At 35.3% G+C, this 18,040-nt stretch overlaps 1 protein-coding gene across 2 annotated transcripts in view; it reads left to right on the top strand.

Moving 5' to 3' along the window:
- The window catches only part of AGL (amylo-alpha-1, 6-glucosidase, 4-alpha-glucanotransferase), a 77,457-nt gene that overhangs the window by 39,323 nt on the left and 20,094 nt on the right, over window positions 1-18,040 (top strand). For both annotated transcript variants that reach the window (XM_032422837.1, XM_032422827.1), the window contains exons 22-27: window positions 2,077-2,213; window positions 2,660-2,793; window positions 3,859-4,034; window positions 7,504-7,606; window positions 10,999-11,224; window positions 12,430-12,541. In XM_032422837.1, coding sequence (XP_032278728.1) covers window positions 2,077-2,213; window positions 2,660-2,793; window positions 3,859-4,034; window positions 7,504-7,606; window positions 10,999-11,224; window positions 12,430-12,541 — 888 coding nt within the window. The remainder of the gene's footprint in view (window positions 1-2,076; window positions 2,214-2,659; window positions 2,794-3,858; window positions 4,035-7,503; window positions 7,607-10,998; window positions 11,225-12,429; window positions 12,542-18,040) is intronic.

The following is an 18,040-nucleotide window of genomic DNA, read 5'->3' as shown; positions in this document are numbered from 1 at the left end:
AACCCATCTTTAAGGATGAGTTCGATTCTTACATCTTCCACAAAGCACTTAAATAACACTTAGTTCATAGCTAGTACTTTATAATTGTTAGCTTTGAAACTCCACTAAGTAGATTGTACCTTGAGAAAGAAGAATGTTTGCCTTTTTTGCATTCTTTTTTTTAGCTTTTGTACTTTCACAACCAAGTACACAAGAAGCTCTCAATAAATTTCTTCTATACTTTTGTACTTTTGACATTTTTTTCTAAAACAGTCTAATTTTCAACACAAAATGTTTTGTGCTGTGAGAAATAGAGAAATGTGTATGTTACCACTCATAGACAGCTGTTTACTCCATTTTCACCCCAAGCTGTTGAATTCCTTCTGCTCCCTGACTGAAAAGACCACACTTTTCTGAACTTCTTTTCTGGCCTTTGTCTTTCTTAAAGTTAAGTTCTAGTTCTTCACTAACTCTTTCCTGATTTACCTTCTCCTGATTTACTTTTTACTTTATATCAATCCCTTTTTTCTCTGACAGTTTAATATTTCCAGCATTCCACTGGCTATTTCTAGCAGGCTCTTAATAGCAACATCCAATTAAGTCAGACTTAACTTCATTGACTTTCTCTCCTCTAAACAATACCCCTTCTCTTCTTCCCTACTTCTTATAATAATACATATTCAGTCATGTTGGAATCCAGGAATCTGTTTTTGGTTCTGTCCCTTTTATCTTTGGTACTCAATCAGTAATTGTGCCTGGATTTTTTTCTGTTCTCTGTGGTATACCATATCCTTTTATTTTCGTAGTTAACACCCTATTCAAAGACTAAGTCCTGTCTGCAAAATCAAGTAATCAGTTTTCCAATTTCTTGTTACCTCTTCCACAGACCATTCTATCCCATTGATCAGATCTCTTTTCCTAAAATGCTGCTTCATCATGTCACCATTATTCAACAAGTGAAACTTACATTTACTGAGCTTTATTAGCCTCCCCTGAAAATGCTAGAGCAAAAGTGGAGCATTATTGGGGCGCCTGGGTGGCTCAGTCGTTAAGCGTCTGCCTTTGGCTCAGGTCATGATCCCAGTGTCCTGGGATCGAGCCCCACATCGGGCTCCCTGCTCAGCGGGAAGCCTGCTTCTCCCTCTCCCACTCCCCCTGCTTGTGTTCCCTCTCTCTCGCTGTGTCTCTCTCTGTCAAATAAAAAAAAAAAAAAGTGGAGCATTATTTTATACTGTCTTGTTTCCTAGTTTTTTTTATGTTTTAAGCTTTGTTTCCCAAAGAAGGATGTAAGCCCCTTAAGAGAAAGAACTACATCTTAAATTTACATATTTATTTTTTTATTCTCAAGACATGCTATATACACAGTAAAATTAAATCCTAAATATATAAATAAATTTAGTCAAAATGAACTTGGTGAGGCTATTAATACAATATTTTTAAGGTGGAAATTATTACATTATTGGGTAATGAAAGAAGTACTATTGTTCTGTCATTGAAATAACAAAAACTACTATGTATGCATAGAAATTCTAATGTTTCTGTTTGAGTATTACTTAAGGATATGCTCATATACCTCACCTTGGTAGCTTTAGTTCCAACTCCCTCTTGTTACATTTCAAAGATCCTTTCCAAAGCAGGCCTTATTATTATTATCACCAGAGATGCTCTTGCTCTCTCTGAAACCAGTCCTGTGATTGCCTGAATATTAATGATTCTGCCACTTTTCAACATGAGAAGATACAGACTTATCAATTTTCCCCCCAATGCCTTAGGGCAGGGAAACTATGCCAGTTAGTTGCCTTTGAATATTATAATATTAAAATTCAGAAGAACAAGACAAGTCTCAGAAGTTGGGAATCTTGGAAAGCTCTGCATAGCTCCTGCGACAGTAGTCTCCTTCAGTATGTCTTTATATCTCAGGTCAAGCCAGTGTTGCCACAGATATCTCCAACCATGGGAAGTGCCACTGTGGTCTTTGCAGCCCTTGTGTCTACCTCTATATGTGTTCACCCCACATCTTTAGAGACAGCAGTAGCCCAGGCTATGGGAACAAATTGCCTCTGCCAATAACAGCACGATATTTCTATGAATTTTCAGGATTAATGTCCGTCTTGGCAGAAATAAGACCAAAGAATGACTTGGGGCATCCCTTTTGTGATAATTTGAGATCTGGAGATTGGATGATTGACTATGTCAGTAACCGACTTATTTCACGATCCGGAACTATTGCGGAAGTAAGTAAAACTCTATTCTAGTTCACAAAACAAGGAAACAATAAAAACTATATTACTATGGTATATATAAAATTAACAGTTTTTGGGCACCTGGGTGGCTCAGTCATTAAGTGTCTGCCTTCGGCTCAGGTCATGATCCCAGGGTCCTGGGATCGAGCCCCGCATCAGGCTCCCTGCTCTCCCTTTCCCATTCCCCCTGCTTCTGTTCCTGCTCTTGCTCTCTCTCTCTCTCTCTCTGTCAAATAAATAAATAAAGTCTTTAAATAAAATAACGGTTTTCTAACCTGAAATATGTTCCTCCCTTCTTCATCATCTTCCCATTCTAATAAATGGAAATCTGGTTGATAGATTACTAGATAGTAGAGCTGCATGTTTGGATTTACCTCTTAAAATGCACCTAGCCTGTAAACACACCAAATTAACTTTTAAAATTATTTTTATAACAGGTTGGTAAATGGTTGCAGGCTATGTTCTTCTACCTGAAGCAGATCCCACGTTATCTTATCCCATGTTACTTTGATGCTATATTAATTGGTGCATACACCACTCTTCTGGATATAGCATGGAAGCAGATGTCAAGGTATATCCAACAAAGCTTGAGTAAATAGGCATGTTTGTGTAGAAACCATATGCAGTCAGTTTATATACTCTTAAAAGACCAAAACATGAGGAATTGTCATAGATTCATAGAGTTGAAAAAGTTGTAAGTGGATAGTAAATGTATATGTATCCTTTTATCTGGAGCACACAAAAACAAACGTAAGTATTAAAATCTGTTCAGTAAAACTAAAAACACATGTTCATGGGAAAATTTAATTGTTTCATATTATTTGCTTCTATTTATTCCTTGACTTGTTAACAGATACAATTTTTAGAATATGAATACACAGTTTTTTCTAATCTTTCATTAATTAAGAGAAAAATTATTCTGCTATCATTATGAATGAAATTTGCCTTTAGTGATGAATTTCCCTAAAATGAAATTACAGATCAGAATGTACCACTGAAGAGCCACCAAACTGATTTGGGAATAATTTCAGAAAGAACAAAACTTCAGGGGTGCCTGGGTGGCTCAGTCAGTTAAGCGTCTGCCTTTGGCTCAGGTCCTGATCCCCGAGTCCCAGGATTGAGCCCTGCATTGGGCTCCCTGTTCGGCGGGGAGTCTGCTTCTCCCTCTGCCCCTCACCCAGCTCATGTTCTCTCTCTCTCTCAAATAAATAAATAAAATCTTTGGAAAAAAAACAGAACTTCAGCCCTTCCATTTGTTGCACAATAGGCCTTGGACTTAAAGCCAGCCATAATACTGGGTGAAATGAAAGCAGTTCTGAAATCTAACCAAATTGAAAATGTTTTCAGCCAGTATTACCATTGTTACACATCTGATAGAGAGCCTAGTTGAAGGAAAGAAACCAATTAAAATGAATTTTTGAAACAATGGTTACACAAGATGAGTAAGTTCTAGAGATCTGCTGTGTAACACTGTGCCTGTAAATAACAGTATTACTGCTTTGTACAGTTAGAAATCTGTTAAGAGAGTAGATTTCAAGTTAAGCATTCTTATCACAATAAAACTTTGTAAGTAAATAAATAATAAAATTTTTGTAGTTCTACATTTAATATTTTAAACTCGGTCACTTTGTTACAGCTTTGTTCAGAATGGGTCTACCTTTGTGAAACACCTTTCACTGGGATCAGTGCAGATGTGTGGAGTAGGAAAGTGCCCTTCTCTGCCACTTCTTTCACCTTCACTTATGGATGTACCATACAGGCTAAATGAGATCACAAAAGAAAAGGAGCAGTGTTGTGTGTCTCTAGCTGCAGGTAAGAAATTCCATAAATGCTAAATGTTAAAAAAAGGTTAAAATGTGTCAGTCAATATTGTTCAAGGAGGAAAAGTTATGGGGAAATCACCATTTTTAAAAAAAGACTCATGATGTTATCCAAGATTTTATGTGACTGCTTAGTAAAATTTTATATTCACTTGTAGAACTAATATTTGTGCTTACTATTTAATTAATACTGTGCAACAGGCATTTATTTTTGTGTGTTTTTCATTGTGGCTGGTTAATCCTTTTGCATGTTTCTGTTTTTTTCCAACTGTTGACATTTTGTATTTTTTTATCAGATTTGTTTTACTACCTTTTTGTATTATACTTTTTTCCCAATTTAAAAAATTGGGAAATTACCAAGAGATAATGGAAAGATCCTCTACAAGTTACAAAACACAAAACAAATGTTAAATATTTTTTTTTATTATATGTCTAATTGCATTCAAATGCTTTCAGCTATATTTTTTGGCATCCTTTCCTGCAAGTAGTATTAAAACCTGAATTAAGTAACAAATCTAAGAACAGGCTTTTATTTTCTTTTTAATGCAACTTCAAGCTATTTATAGAAAGTGCTTAACATTTAAGGCCACTGAATTTAGAACTTTCCAAACTAAACTGAAAATTACCTAACTGCCCAGGATGAAAGTAATAGTATTTATGTGATTTCCTCTGTTTACCCTTAACTTTGCATCTACCCAGACCAAGAAAAAAGACTTAGTAAGACCTGACAACTAAAAAAGAAATTAACTTTTCATTTAGAATGATTATATGCTTTAATTACATAACCATGTTTTAGATTTTCATTCAACTATTTCATCTTCTCCTGATACTTATATTTCCCCTGTGAATCCATGCAGATGCTCATGAAACTGAACTAGGTCATTGTGGAAAAAAAATTGATGTGCAGAATTTGGTTTTAAAGCCTACTGCTTTGAAGCCTATTACACAAAATAGTGATCTCAACATTTTTTATTATTCACTGCTATTGTTAAGCACTCCCAAAATAAATATACTGATATACTGATATTATAAATGATATATTGATAGAAGTTATGATACCCAGTATACTTATGATCAAGTACAGTATAAAACAAAAATAGAAACTATAAAGATAAATTGAGAAATATAAATAGAAGTTTTGATATTTTCTTCCAGTATCCCAAGGGAGTGTTCTGTACACTCCATACTAACAAAGTATAGAACCGTACTCATATTTGCAGACAGGTTTTGGGGGGTTCATTTTAAAATGAATACCAAGGCCTTTGGTGATAGTAGGACAAAAAAAATTATAATTGTAAACTTGTATAATAAATGACAAGGTAGAAATCACTCACAAAATATATGATCTATAAGTCATATACTCTTAGAGGTCAAAAGTTAATGCAAACATTTCCACGTATCAGTGCTAGAGATTTTATAGTTTTGACTTCTTAACAAAGACAGATTGTACTTTGGGACATACCAACTCAAAATCGCCCTTAAATCTACCTATACTTATATTTCATTCAAGGTGTTAGATGGGTTGAAGTACCAGGAAGTCTGTGTGGCATAGAGTACTATATATGTTAACTGCTGTCCTCATTGTCATCAAAGTTATAATGATCAACCGTATATAAACCATATATCAATAATCAACCATGTGTAAATAATACACAAAGTGTTTAAGGAAATTTTATACTGTTATTTTGGAGATGATGCAGAAAAGAAGTGTCTAATGTTATCTTTAGTTCTGATCCTTCTTAGAAAATAATGTCTACTCCAAAAAAGGTAAAGACCCAATTAGCAGAACCTTAAACGGCCAAAATTTTCTTTTATCTTAGTCAAATTCTTTTCCCTCTCAATTTATCTTTTATAATTAGCCTTTTATTTCATTCATTCAGTAAATTTTTATATATATTATATACCAGTTACAATTGTCAGTGATAGATATAGTTTGGTAAACAAGCCAGATAAGGTTTCTGTAACTGTGAATCTTATTTTCCACTAGGGAAGGACAGTTATTCATGCAACAAACCAGAAAACAAGCAAACAAGATAATGTTAGATTGTGTTAAATGCTTAGAAGATAGTTATGAATGAATACTGTGTGCATTTTATTTAAGTCCTTAGTTTTCCCTTCCTGAGATATGTGTTACATTTTTGCTTTAGCATATTTCTTTTCTGAGTAGAATCCTAGTTTCCTTTACTTTCCTACTGATTATTGGTTTTAGTACAAATAAGGATAACAGTGTATTCTTGACATGTTTTATAAGAAACTAAACTCAGTGTAGAAGTAAAATTTTAGATTTTATCCATCAATCACCCTATTTTATCTCGTGCCTAAAGGCTACAGTTACCTATAATGTTCAAGTCATTTGGCACCTGAAATCCTTATTTTCTTTTGTAAAAACTGGCCAACAAACTGTAACACTTCTTTTTATTTATTTGAGAGAGAGTGAGAGAGTGTGAGCACAAGTAGGGGGAGGGGCAGAGGGAGAAGGAGAAACAGATGCCCTGCTGGGTAGGGAGCCTGATGCAGAGCCCAATCCCAGGACCCCAGGATTATGACCCGAGCCAAAGGCAGATGCTTAACTGAATGAGCCACCCAGGCACCCCATAACACTTTTAAGTTGTTTTGAATTAATGGGAAATTTGGTATTAAAGACTCTAGATTGATAGATTAATAAACATGTTCAGTTATGTATCATTAAGATAATCATTTCATATTTAATTTGTTGCCTCTAATTGCAGGTAGAATCTTTTCAAATATATCATTAGTATTATATGGCACAGCTCTCTTTCTTGAGCTCTTCTACTCTCATATCTGGAGAGTGTACTTTATGCTTTAGTAAACTTTCCCACTTGTGTTACTAAAAATATATATATATCATTAATATTATATTAAGTGTTTGTTTCTTTGTTAAATATTAGATCTCTGATTTCAACCATTAATTTATCAAAAGAACGTTTATCTATGTTTAAAGACTCACATTCTAATCAATTTAGATAAGAATCCCTCTCTAGCCCTGATTCTTAATCTCTTTGAGGTCACAGATTCCCTTAAGAATGTAATAAGAATAAAAAGACAAAGAGGAATAAGAATATGGGACCTCTGGGCGCCTGGGTGGCTCAGTTGGCTAAGTGCCTGCTTCTGCTCAGGTCCTGGTCCCTGGGATCGAGCCCTGCCTCTGGCCCCCTGCTCAGCAGAGAGCCTGCTTCTCCCTCTGCCCCTCCCCTCTTTCTGTGCTCTCTCTCTCTCTCTCAAAAATAAATAAAATCTTAAAAAAAAAAAAAAAGAATATGGACCCTCATCACAGAAATGTTGACATACATATAGTCACACATTTTGAAGACAATTTTAGAGGGTTTGCAGACTCCCCCATTCTTGTCCCCTTGACTTAGAGGAACTGGCCTGTAGTAATGGAGTTCATAGGCTTGTGTGTATTATTAAGATTAACATATTACTTTGTTGTTTTCTGTTAGGCTTACCTCATTTTTCTTCTGGTATTTTCCGCTGCTGGGGAAGGGATACTTTTATTGCACTGAGAGGTCTACTGCTGATTACTGGACGCTATTTAGAGGCCAGGTAGGAGATCTCTAAAAAGTTGCAATGCAAGTTTATATCTAAATGTTTTTCACATGCTCTTCAAACTTTCTTTCTTACCATCTACTCGTAACATTTGGGAGGTATGTTTTCCTTAAGTGTTTTTTTTTTTACATGTTCATTTAATAAGATCATAGAATTTCAAAGGAGTGAATATCTTTGAAGTTATTATATTCTAGTCCTTCATGTTACAAGTCAGATTATCTTCAGCGTTTGCTAATTGATCTCAGTAAAAATAAAAAATGTGTAACCATGTTACTAACATCACTCACTAAAGAGTAAAATTTCTATGCCCAAATTAAGTTTAAGAACTTAGATGAACTTTTAGGTAAAATTTGAATTCTATCATTTTTTTCCTTCTATAATGAAGCCTGAGTCCTGTAGAAAGAATTATAGTATCAGGTTTTCCTCTAAGTGTTGTGAGGCCTTGTAACCTCCAGTTGTGTCTTTTAGTCTTAAAATAATGTTTTCTTATGTCACAATAATATGAATGAAATTGTCAAAGGTAGAAAAGAGAAGCTGTACAGCGGTGCCACTCAAATCAACACAAATCAGTACCACAGATCAGCGGTGTCACCATCACCTGAGAACTTGCTAGAAATGCAAATTCTCGGTCCTTATGCTGGACCTCTGAATGTGGGGATGGAGAGGGTAGAGTAGCAGATGGAAATCTGTGTTTCCACAAGGGCTCCAGGTGATCTTCAGCAGCCCAAGGCTAGCATTTGACAGCACTGCTCTACAAGTTAAAACTTTCAGCAGAAAAAGCATTTATGTGATACTTTGTTTTGATGTCATTCAAAAAAACTGAAGTTTGCCTCTCCAGATGACAAAAGTTCTGGTTTTGGTCTTTTTAAAATTGAAAATTTCTTTTTTAAATTGAAGATTTCTAAGTGGGCATCTGAAATGTATTACATTCTTCCCTATTACCTAATATAATAAGACCTTTTCTTATTCACTTAAGAGACCGTTGTGAGGCTGTAGAAATTTGGGAGGCTATTTGCTTTTTCCTTAAATGTTCCTAAATAACTATGATTAAGAAGTAGGAAATGGAACATTAGGATTCAGCACAGTGTAGTGGTTAAGTACTTGGGTTTGGGCCAGACTGCCAGGTTCTAATCCTGGTTCCAAACTACCAGCTGATACATTATTTATCCTCTTTGTACTCTATAAAATGGTGATAGTACTTACCTTACAGGGTTTTTCTAAGGATTTCTTTTTAAGATTTTATTTTTTGAGGGTGCCTGGGTGGCTCAGTCCGTTAAGAATCTGACTTCGGCTCAGGTCATGATCTCAGTGTCTGGGATCAAGCCCTGTGTAGGGCTTCATGCTCAGCAGGGAGTTTTCTTGTCCCTCTGCCACTCCCCCTGTTCATGCTCACTCACACGCGTGCATGTGCTTTCTCTCTCAAATAAATAAATAAAATCTTTTAAAAAAAAGATTTTATTTTTTTTAAGTAATCTCTTCACCCAACGTGGGGCTCAAACCTACAACTCTAAGATCAAGAGTCACATGCTCTACCAGCTGAGTCAGCCAGGCGCCCCTAGTGAGGATTAAATGAATGTCTAGAACAGTGTCTGTCACATGCTAAGCATTACATAAATATTAGTTTTTAAAATCATTATTATTATTTTCCTTGTTACCTGGGCTCCAATTATCACTTTTATATGCTATCAACAATTTGTGCTTCTTAATTTTACATATGACTATCTAGATCAGGGGTCAGAGAAATATGGCCTATCACCTGTTTTATATGACCTGGGAGCAAAGAATGGTTTTTACCATTTTTTTTTTTTTAAAGATTTTATTTATTTATTTATTTGACAGAGAGAGACACAGCGAGAGAGGGAACACAAGCAGGGGGAGTGGGAGAGGGAGAAGCAGGCTTCCCGCGGAGCGGGGAGCCTGATGTGGGGCTCGATCCCAGGACCCTGGGATCATGACCTGAGGTGAAAGCAGACGCTTAATGACTGAGCCACCCAGGCGCCCCGGTTTTTACCATTTTAAACAGTCATTTAAAAAGAAGAAGAATACATGACTGGGACCATATATATGGCCAACAAGGCCTAAAATATTTACTATCTGGTCCTTTGCAGAAAAAGTTTGCCAACCCCGATTTAGATGATTCCAAGAGGATAATGTATTTGTTAAGGTAGTGCTAGCTGTTATAAATTATAAATTCTTATATTTCAATGGTTTTTCACAAATGAAATTTATTTCTTGCTTCTGGTCCAAAATGGGTGTTCAGGAGGCAGCTTTCCACATAGTGATTCAGGGATATAGGCTCCTTCATCTTGAGAATCGACCATCTCCTAGGGCCTCTGAGTACTACTCTCCAGTCAGCTGGCAGAGAGGGAAAGAGTGTGGGGAAAATACACCTGTTCCATGCACTTAACATACATCAGTTCCATTCACCTTCTTGCCTTAGAATCCAGTAATCTGGCCACAGCCAGCTGAAAAGTAGGTTGAGGCATGTAGGAAAGCCATTTTGGTGGGCACATTGGCTATCTGTACCACAGAGAGTTCTACTTCCTCCTTCTGCAGAGATATTCATGGACAGAGGTCTTTTTATTCAAGTTTCAAGTGTATGACATTGTTCTGGATGGTTACGATTGCCGCATTCTGACCTTTTATTAATTGGAAGTGTCACTATCCATACTAACACTTGTACTGCAGAATACAAGAAAGGCTTTTATTGCACTGTTTTTTAAGAGATGGGCATTAAACTGAGATACAAAATTAATTAAATTTCTAAATGGTTTAGCCAAAAAGCACTGAGGCCTAGACATTTTAAATGACTTTTCCTAGATCATACAGATGGCAATGCAAGGTTTTAAACCCCCGTCTTAGTTTCATGCCCCTTTTAGAAATGCCATCCCATCTTATGAAGTTGTCATTTGGTATATGATAGTACAATAATACTTAAAAGATTAAGTATTCTTTACCAATTTTTGAAAATAAATCATGATTTTCAAGGTCAGCTTTTGCCCTTTTCTTATGTATTTGCTTTGGTATTTAAAATAATAAAGTTCATGTCATATTTACTTAGATTTTGAAATACCACAGATTTCAAAAGTAGAATCTAGAGCTAGAAGGGACCCTAAAAGCCAGTCCAATACCTAAATCCACAGATGAAAAAACTATCCCAAAGAGGGTAAGCCACACAGATTGTCAGAGAAAAAGCCAAGACTAGGATTAAGGTTTCAAGATTTTAATTCAGTGCTTAATCTCTCATATTATGACCACTTTCTACATGAAAATTCAAAGAAATAGGGACAAGAGAGAAAATGCATCTGAAATAATAGTCACAAAAAGGACTTAAATCTTTTAAGTGATTGTTTTCATGTCAAATGATCCACTTAATTCTGTTGTTTTAGGAATATTATTTTAGCATTTGCTGGTACCCTAAGACACGGTCTCATTCCTAATCTCCTGGGTGAAGGAACTTATGCCAGATACAATTGCCGGGATGCTGTGTGGTGGTGGCTACAGTGTATTCAGGATTACTGTAAAATGGTTCCAAATGGCCTAGACATTCTCAAGTGCCCAGTTTCCAGAATGTATCCTACAGATGATTCTGTTCCTTTGTCTGCCGGCACACTGGTAACAATCCTCTTCAAACAATTTTTTTCCTGAAAAATAACTTTTAGCTTCTAATATAAAAATGTATGTAATAAAGAATCCAAATCTGAAAAATTCAAGTATTGGTATATGTTTTAGCACCTGCTTAGTTCTATGAGCAATTGCAGAGATAAGACTTGCTTCTTGCTTAAAGAACTTGCAACATGATAGAAGAGATGATATGTACATAATATGGCCATTGTAAAAGGAGGTGTATGGGAAATGCTGTGCATAGAAGGGAGAGAGATAATCTAGTAGGTGGTTCTCAGGGAGGACTTCATAAAGTAGCTAAAATTTCACCTAAACTGAACCTTAAAGATGAGTAGGATTTCAGCAGAGATGAGGGAAGTTGTGGGAAGACCTTAGAGGTGAAAGGAAAATAAAGTGCAGGGTGGATTGAAGCAGAGGTTAGGACATACTGCTTAGTCTAGTTTGGCTTTTTGTGGAGGGTACCTGCTGGGTAGTAAGAGTAGGTGGGAAAGGGTGAACCAGGTTGTGGAGAGCCTGATCACCAATCCGGGTAGTCCAGAGTTTATCCTGTGAACAGTGCAGAATAAATAAACATTTTGAGTGGTTTTCTTCCCAGTCAATAATGCACAATGATACTGTACTTTTGCCACTTCTGATCTACCTTTACATTATAGTTTGTTTGGTATGTGACTGTGGAGGACTTCTAAACCACCTTAGAGTTAGCAGAGATCTATGTCCCCATGATGTTTTTATTATGAAATATTCAAAGAACATTTCTCAAAAACGTTTTTACCTAAAGTATCACTTCAGTATGTAATTTATCCCCATTACTATATATGTGGATGAGTAAGAACAGCGGTGCCAATTTAAAGTTTAGATCTCTGCTTAAGATAGATACATTTATTAGCTGCACAATTCACTCTAATAGAAATTATACACAAGAATTTTCACAAGAATCATTTTCACGTGTCAGCAAAATTATAAACTATTTCATGTCACAGACATGAATAGTCAAAACTACAATATGTTAAATATTCGTATGCCAAAGGCTGACTGTACGATTCAGTGTATAGGAGCTCCTTCTTTCCCCAGTCTCTGATCCCCATTTCTTCCCCAAAGGACAATATATGTTTCACAAAATCTCAGTTGTGGGATTTGAGAGAAGGTAAGAAAAATGTCATTTCTAACAGAAATAATATCCATTATGTCTCAAACAGGATCAACCATTGTTTGAAGTAATACAGGAAGTAATGCAAAGACACATGCAGGGCATACAATTCCGAGAAAGGAATGCTGGTCCACAGATAGATCGAAACATGAAGGATGAAGGTACATAACTTTACATAGTAAAGATTTACTGATGAGGTGGAATATAGCCCTGTAATTGTTCATGTATTTGACAAATATTTTATTTGTGTGTAAAACTTCATAATATAACAATGAAAAAGATTAACACAGTTCCTGATCTTACCGGTTTAGTTTGAGTTTCTAGAGGAAAGATAAAATTTTATATATTTTGTCAGCCAGTTTGAGAGATAATTTTGGTGGTTGCATTTATAATTATAGAAACAAATAAGTGCTTACTATGTGCTAGGCATTATGCTAACAATTTACCTATGTTATTCCCATTTATACTCCCAAGAACATTGGGGATGAGTTGTATTGTTCCCATTTGTACTGATAAGATGACTGAAGCAGAGTAGCTTGCCTAGAGTCACACAGCTACTAAGTGGCAGAGCTAAGATTTCATCTACAATCTGTCTCTTTAACTTGGACTCTTACAAAATTCTTTTTGTAAAAAGTTTCATCTACAGAGTTAAAATAGATTTACTTTTTTAACCTCTTAGAACTTTATCATATTCCTATTTTTATGGCGTACTGTCATCACCAGCCAGTGCAAGGCTAATGATAATTTATTTTATTACCCTTTAAAGACTTTACGTACAAGAAGTGATGCAAAGGCACATGCCGGGCATTTCTGTGTACTTATTTATGTTCTGTAAAACATAGACTGTTTTATGTGCATGTAGATTTTTTTTAAGTTCTTAATGTTGAAAGAATTGGAGACTGATAGAAAGTTGCAAAAATGGGTCGCCTGGGTGGCTCAGTCAGTTAAGTGCCCTACTCTTGATCTCAGCTCAGGTCTTGATCTCAGGGTTGTGAGTTTGGGCTCCGGGCTGAGTGTGGAGCCTACTTAAAAAAAAAAAAAAAAAAAAAAGTTGCAAAAATGATACATAAGAGTATCCTGAAGCCTTCATCTAGCTTCCCCAATAAGGATATCTTACCTTATTGTATCTATATCTTACTGTAGTACAATATCAAAATCGGAAACTGACATTAGTTTAATACTGTTAACTAGACTATAGACCATATTCAGTTTTAACTATTTTTACATTAACTCATTTGTGTGTGAACATATGTGTGTGTGGTTCTGTGTAATTTTGCCCATGTATAGCTTCATGTAACCACCACCACAATCAGGATACTGAACTGTTCCATCACCACAAAGGTCTTCCTTGTGCTACCCCTTTACAGTCACACCAACGATCCCTGGTTTCCGGCAACTACTACTCTGTTCAGCATCTCTACAGTTTTATCATTTTAAGAATATATATAGAGGGAATCATATAGTATGTAACCTTTTGAGATTGATTCTTTCACTAAGCGTAATTCCCTTTGAGATCCATCCAACTGTTGCATATATCAATAGTTTATTCCATTGTATTGCTCAGTGGTATTCTCTTTCATGATGTAACATTCATCTGTTGAAGGACATTTTGGTTTTTTCCATTTTTTGGTTAATAAATAAAGCTAATATAAACATTTATATACAGGTGTTTGTGTGACCATAAATTTTTATTTCTCTGGGATAAATGCCCAAGAATGTGATTTGGTGATATGCTAAGTATGGATTTTGTTTTATAAGAAACTGCTGAACTATTTTCCAAAGTGGTTGTAGCATTTTACATTCCCACCAGTAAACTGGAGACATCCAATTCCTCCACATCCGCAGGAGCATTTGATGTTAATCATTTTTTTAAAACTCTTCTGGTGGTTGGGTACACTACACATTGTGGTTTTAATTTGCATTTCCCTAATGACTAATGGTATTGAACATCTGTTCATGTGCTTATTCATCATCTGTATCTCTTTTTGATGAAATATCTGTGTCTTTTGCCCATTTTTTAATTGGATTATTTGTTTTTTTTACTATTGAAGTTTTTTGTGTGTGAGGCAAAATACACACATTTACCATTTTACTATAAAATATATCATTTTTTTTTAAAGATTTTATTTATTTATTTGAGAGAGAGAATGAAAGAGAGAGAGCACAAGAGGGGGGAGGGTCAGAGGGAGAAGCAGACTCCCTGCTGAGCAGGGAGCCCGATGCGGGACTCGATCCTGGGACTCCAGGATCATGACCTGAGCCAAAGGCAGTCGCTTAACCAACTGAGCCACCCAGGCGCCCTAAAATATATCATTTTAACTGTTTTAAGTACGCAGGGGCTTTAAGTACATTGTTGCATAACCATCATTACTATCCCATCTCCAGAATTTTTCCTCATCCCACGCTGAAATTCTGTACCCAGTAAACAATAACTCCCATTCTCTGCTCCCCTAACCCTTGTAACGACTATTCTATTTTCTGCCTGTATACATTTAACTATACTATGTACCTCATATACATGAAATCATACAGTATTTGTCCTTTGTGTTTGGCTTATTTCACTTAGTATTACTGTATCAGAGCTGCATGTACTATACTCTTATGCTCTTTGATTAAATACTACCAAATTTCTTTCCATAATGATTACACTAGTCTATATTCCCACTAAAAGCCAAATTAACCTTATCTATGATGTCCTTCACCATAGTTTATTTCAGAAATCCTACCCCACCCTCATGTCACAAAGATAATGTCTCACATTTACTTTTATTAACTTTGTAGGCTTGCCTTTTACAAATAAAAAAGAAACAATTCATTCCATTTTAATCCCTTCATCTTGTCCTTATGGTTCTTGTTCTTAAGACCTATATCTATATAACTTATTATCTCTATGTTAGTTTCTTTAACTTATTAAAATCCTGACTGATTCCTAACAAAACAAGTAATTTAGCATGTGCCCCATCTCTATTTTAATGAATTGTTTTGACTCTACTTTTTCTTTCTCTTTTCTTTGGTTATTGCCTTTTCTAGGCAGCAATAAACTTTTATGTGTACTTTGATCATCTTTTCTTTCCATATCTCTTACAACATCCTCCAAGATTTATTTATTTGAGTTAATTCAATGAATTAATCTCATTTATTTGTTACTTATGAAACCTCTCAGAACAGTGCCCAGTAAAAAAGCATGTGATCTATAAGTTGCTATAGTTGTTTTTATTGTTGTGATTTAAGCTCTTCAAGAGTGTTTTTAAAGTTGGAATTTATGTTTCAGACCTTCTGAAGCCTTGTATGACTGGAAATTTTTTTATTATGTTCTCATATTTAAATGACATAATGCACATAAAATTCTAGTTCAAGTTCTTTTCCTTCAGTATTTTAAAAAATATTATTCCATTGCCTTCTTGCTTCCAGTATTTCTATTGGAGGTCTGTTGACCTATATCTTGTTCCATTAGTGGTGATCTACTCTTTCTTTCTTGAAGCTTTTAGAACCATCTCTTTGTTTTCATTCAGGATTTTATTCTGACTTTTCTTATCTGTTTCATTTGGCATTCTATGAGCCCTTTCAATCTGAGATCTTCTCTTAATTCTGGAATATTTATCATTTTATTTCTTCAGATATTTCCTCTCCTCTTTTCTGCTTTCTGGGAGTACTATTATTTGGATACCTTCTTGTTTATTTCTACCCACACAGCTTTTAGCTCTTTTCTTCTATTTTCTCTTATCTATTTTTTTCTTATCCATTCCTGCTGCCTCTGGAAGATTTTCAACCTGATCTTCCATCTAATTCATTCTTCAGTCATATCCATCTATTTAGTCCCTTTATTGTTTTCTTTATTTCAGCTACTAAAAATTTTAGACCTAACATCTCCACATGGTCATTTTTAATGACTTTTTGTTCCTATTTCATATTAATAATGTCTTCAAGAATATTATTATGTCTTTGAAGATTTTTATTTTGCTTATTTTATATTATTGGTCCATCTGTTCCAGTAATTCTGCTTTATGTGGGATATGTTGTTCAGCTTCTTTCTCTTTTATAGTACTTAAGACTCCTCTGGTAGCTGTTTTCTTTTTCTCAATAAGCTCATGTTCCCTTGATTATTAGTAACTCCATATAGCGCTGAGAAGAGGCAATCTCCTTAGCTTATAATACAACAACCTTAAAAGCCAAGGTAGAATGAAAAGCCCAAGAATGACTGTCAAATTCCACTTGTTTTCATCAGTTTCTCCCAAAAATTATATGAATTCTTCAAATCAATACCTCACACTTACTTCTGTAGTTTCTCCAGGCTTGATTTTGGGATGAGAGCCAGTAGCCTGGGATACTTTGCCATTTCATCAGGAACTACAAAATTGGATTTCTTCATACTTTTTTTGTGCATTTGAAGCAACCTATCCTTTTATAGTTATTTTAACCTGTGTACCTTTTTGTGTGTGTTTCTGTTGCTCTCCACTAAATCTCTGAGAGGAAAACCACTAAACATTGATTATGCAATTATTGTCATATATTTAATATCAAATAAATTATAAACCTCCTTGCCTTTGTGTATTACTTTGCAAACATTTTCCGGAGGCTAGTCCTTCTATCCCTAGCTCACAGTACAGGAAATAGGAACAGGAGGTAAAAGTAGTTTGCCTAAGAACATGCATACATAGTACATTAATAAACACGAGAGAAGCATTCAGTCTTACCAGTACTCAAACAAATTAAAATTAAAGTGGGTCACCATTTTTCCCTACTAAATTACCATAAGAGACAGCATAGCATAAATGAAAGCACCAATACTAGAAGCAGACCTGCTGTCTTAAAATTCCCCTCTACTCCTTTTCTAGCTGTGTTCCCTTGGATAAGTTTTAACTTCTCTTTGTCTCTCTCATCTACTTTTGTAAAAGAAAGATAATAATAGCACCTACCTCCTAAGGTTGATATGAGGATTCAATGAAATATGTATGTTAAAGCACTTAGAATAGTGCATGGCACATAGTGCTGTAAGTCTACTATTTATTATTAGGAAAAACAATGTATTCGTTTGCTGGGACTGCCATAACAAAGTACCACACACTGGGTGGCTTAAATGACAGAAATATATTGTCTGTCAGTTTTGGAGGTGAGGAGTCCAAAATTAAAGTGTTGGCAGGTTTGACTCGACCTTGGGGCTGTGAGAGAAAGATCTCTTCTAGGCCCCTCTCCTAGGCTTGTAGATGGCCATGTTCATGTTTACATGGTGTTCTCCCTATATCGTCACATCAGCTTCCTTCTGTGCCCAAATTTCCTCATCTTATAAGGATACCAATGGAATTGGATTAGGGCCCAGGCTAATGACCTTATTTTAATGCAATTAACTTTTTAAATTACTATCTCCAAATAAGGTCACATTCTGATGTACTGGGGTTAGGACTTCAGCATATGAATTTGGGTGTTTACACAATTCAGTCCATAACAAACAGTAACAAATAACTGTTTTTTATTTGAGAGGTATTCAGATACTACTGATGGCATTGTAAATTGACTCATTCTTCTTGGAAAGCAACTTGAAGATAGATAGATAGATAGATAGATATCCAAATATGTTTTATGAGATATAAAATATTCATGTTTTTGTTCATGAATTTATTCCACTCCTGGGACTCTAGTCCGTGAAGTAATCTAAAACACAC

This window comes from Phoca vitulina, unplaced genomic scaffold, assembly GCF_004348235.1.
Source record: "Phoca vitulina isolate PV1807 unplaced genomic scaffold, GSC_HSeal_1.0 scaffold2, whole genome shotgun sequence".
Classification (NCBI taxonomy): Eukaryota; Metazoa; Chordata; class Mammalia; order Carnivora; family Phocidae; genus Phoca; species Phoca vitulina.
The sequence above is the reverse complement of the archived record's forward strand: the minus strand, read 5'-3'. Positions and strand labels throughout refer to the sequence as shown.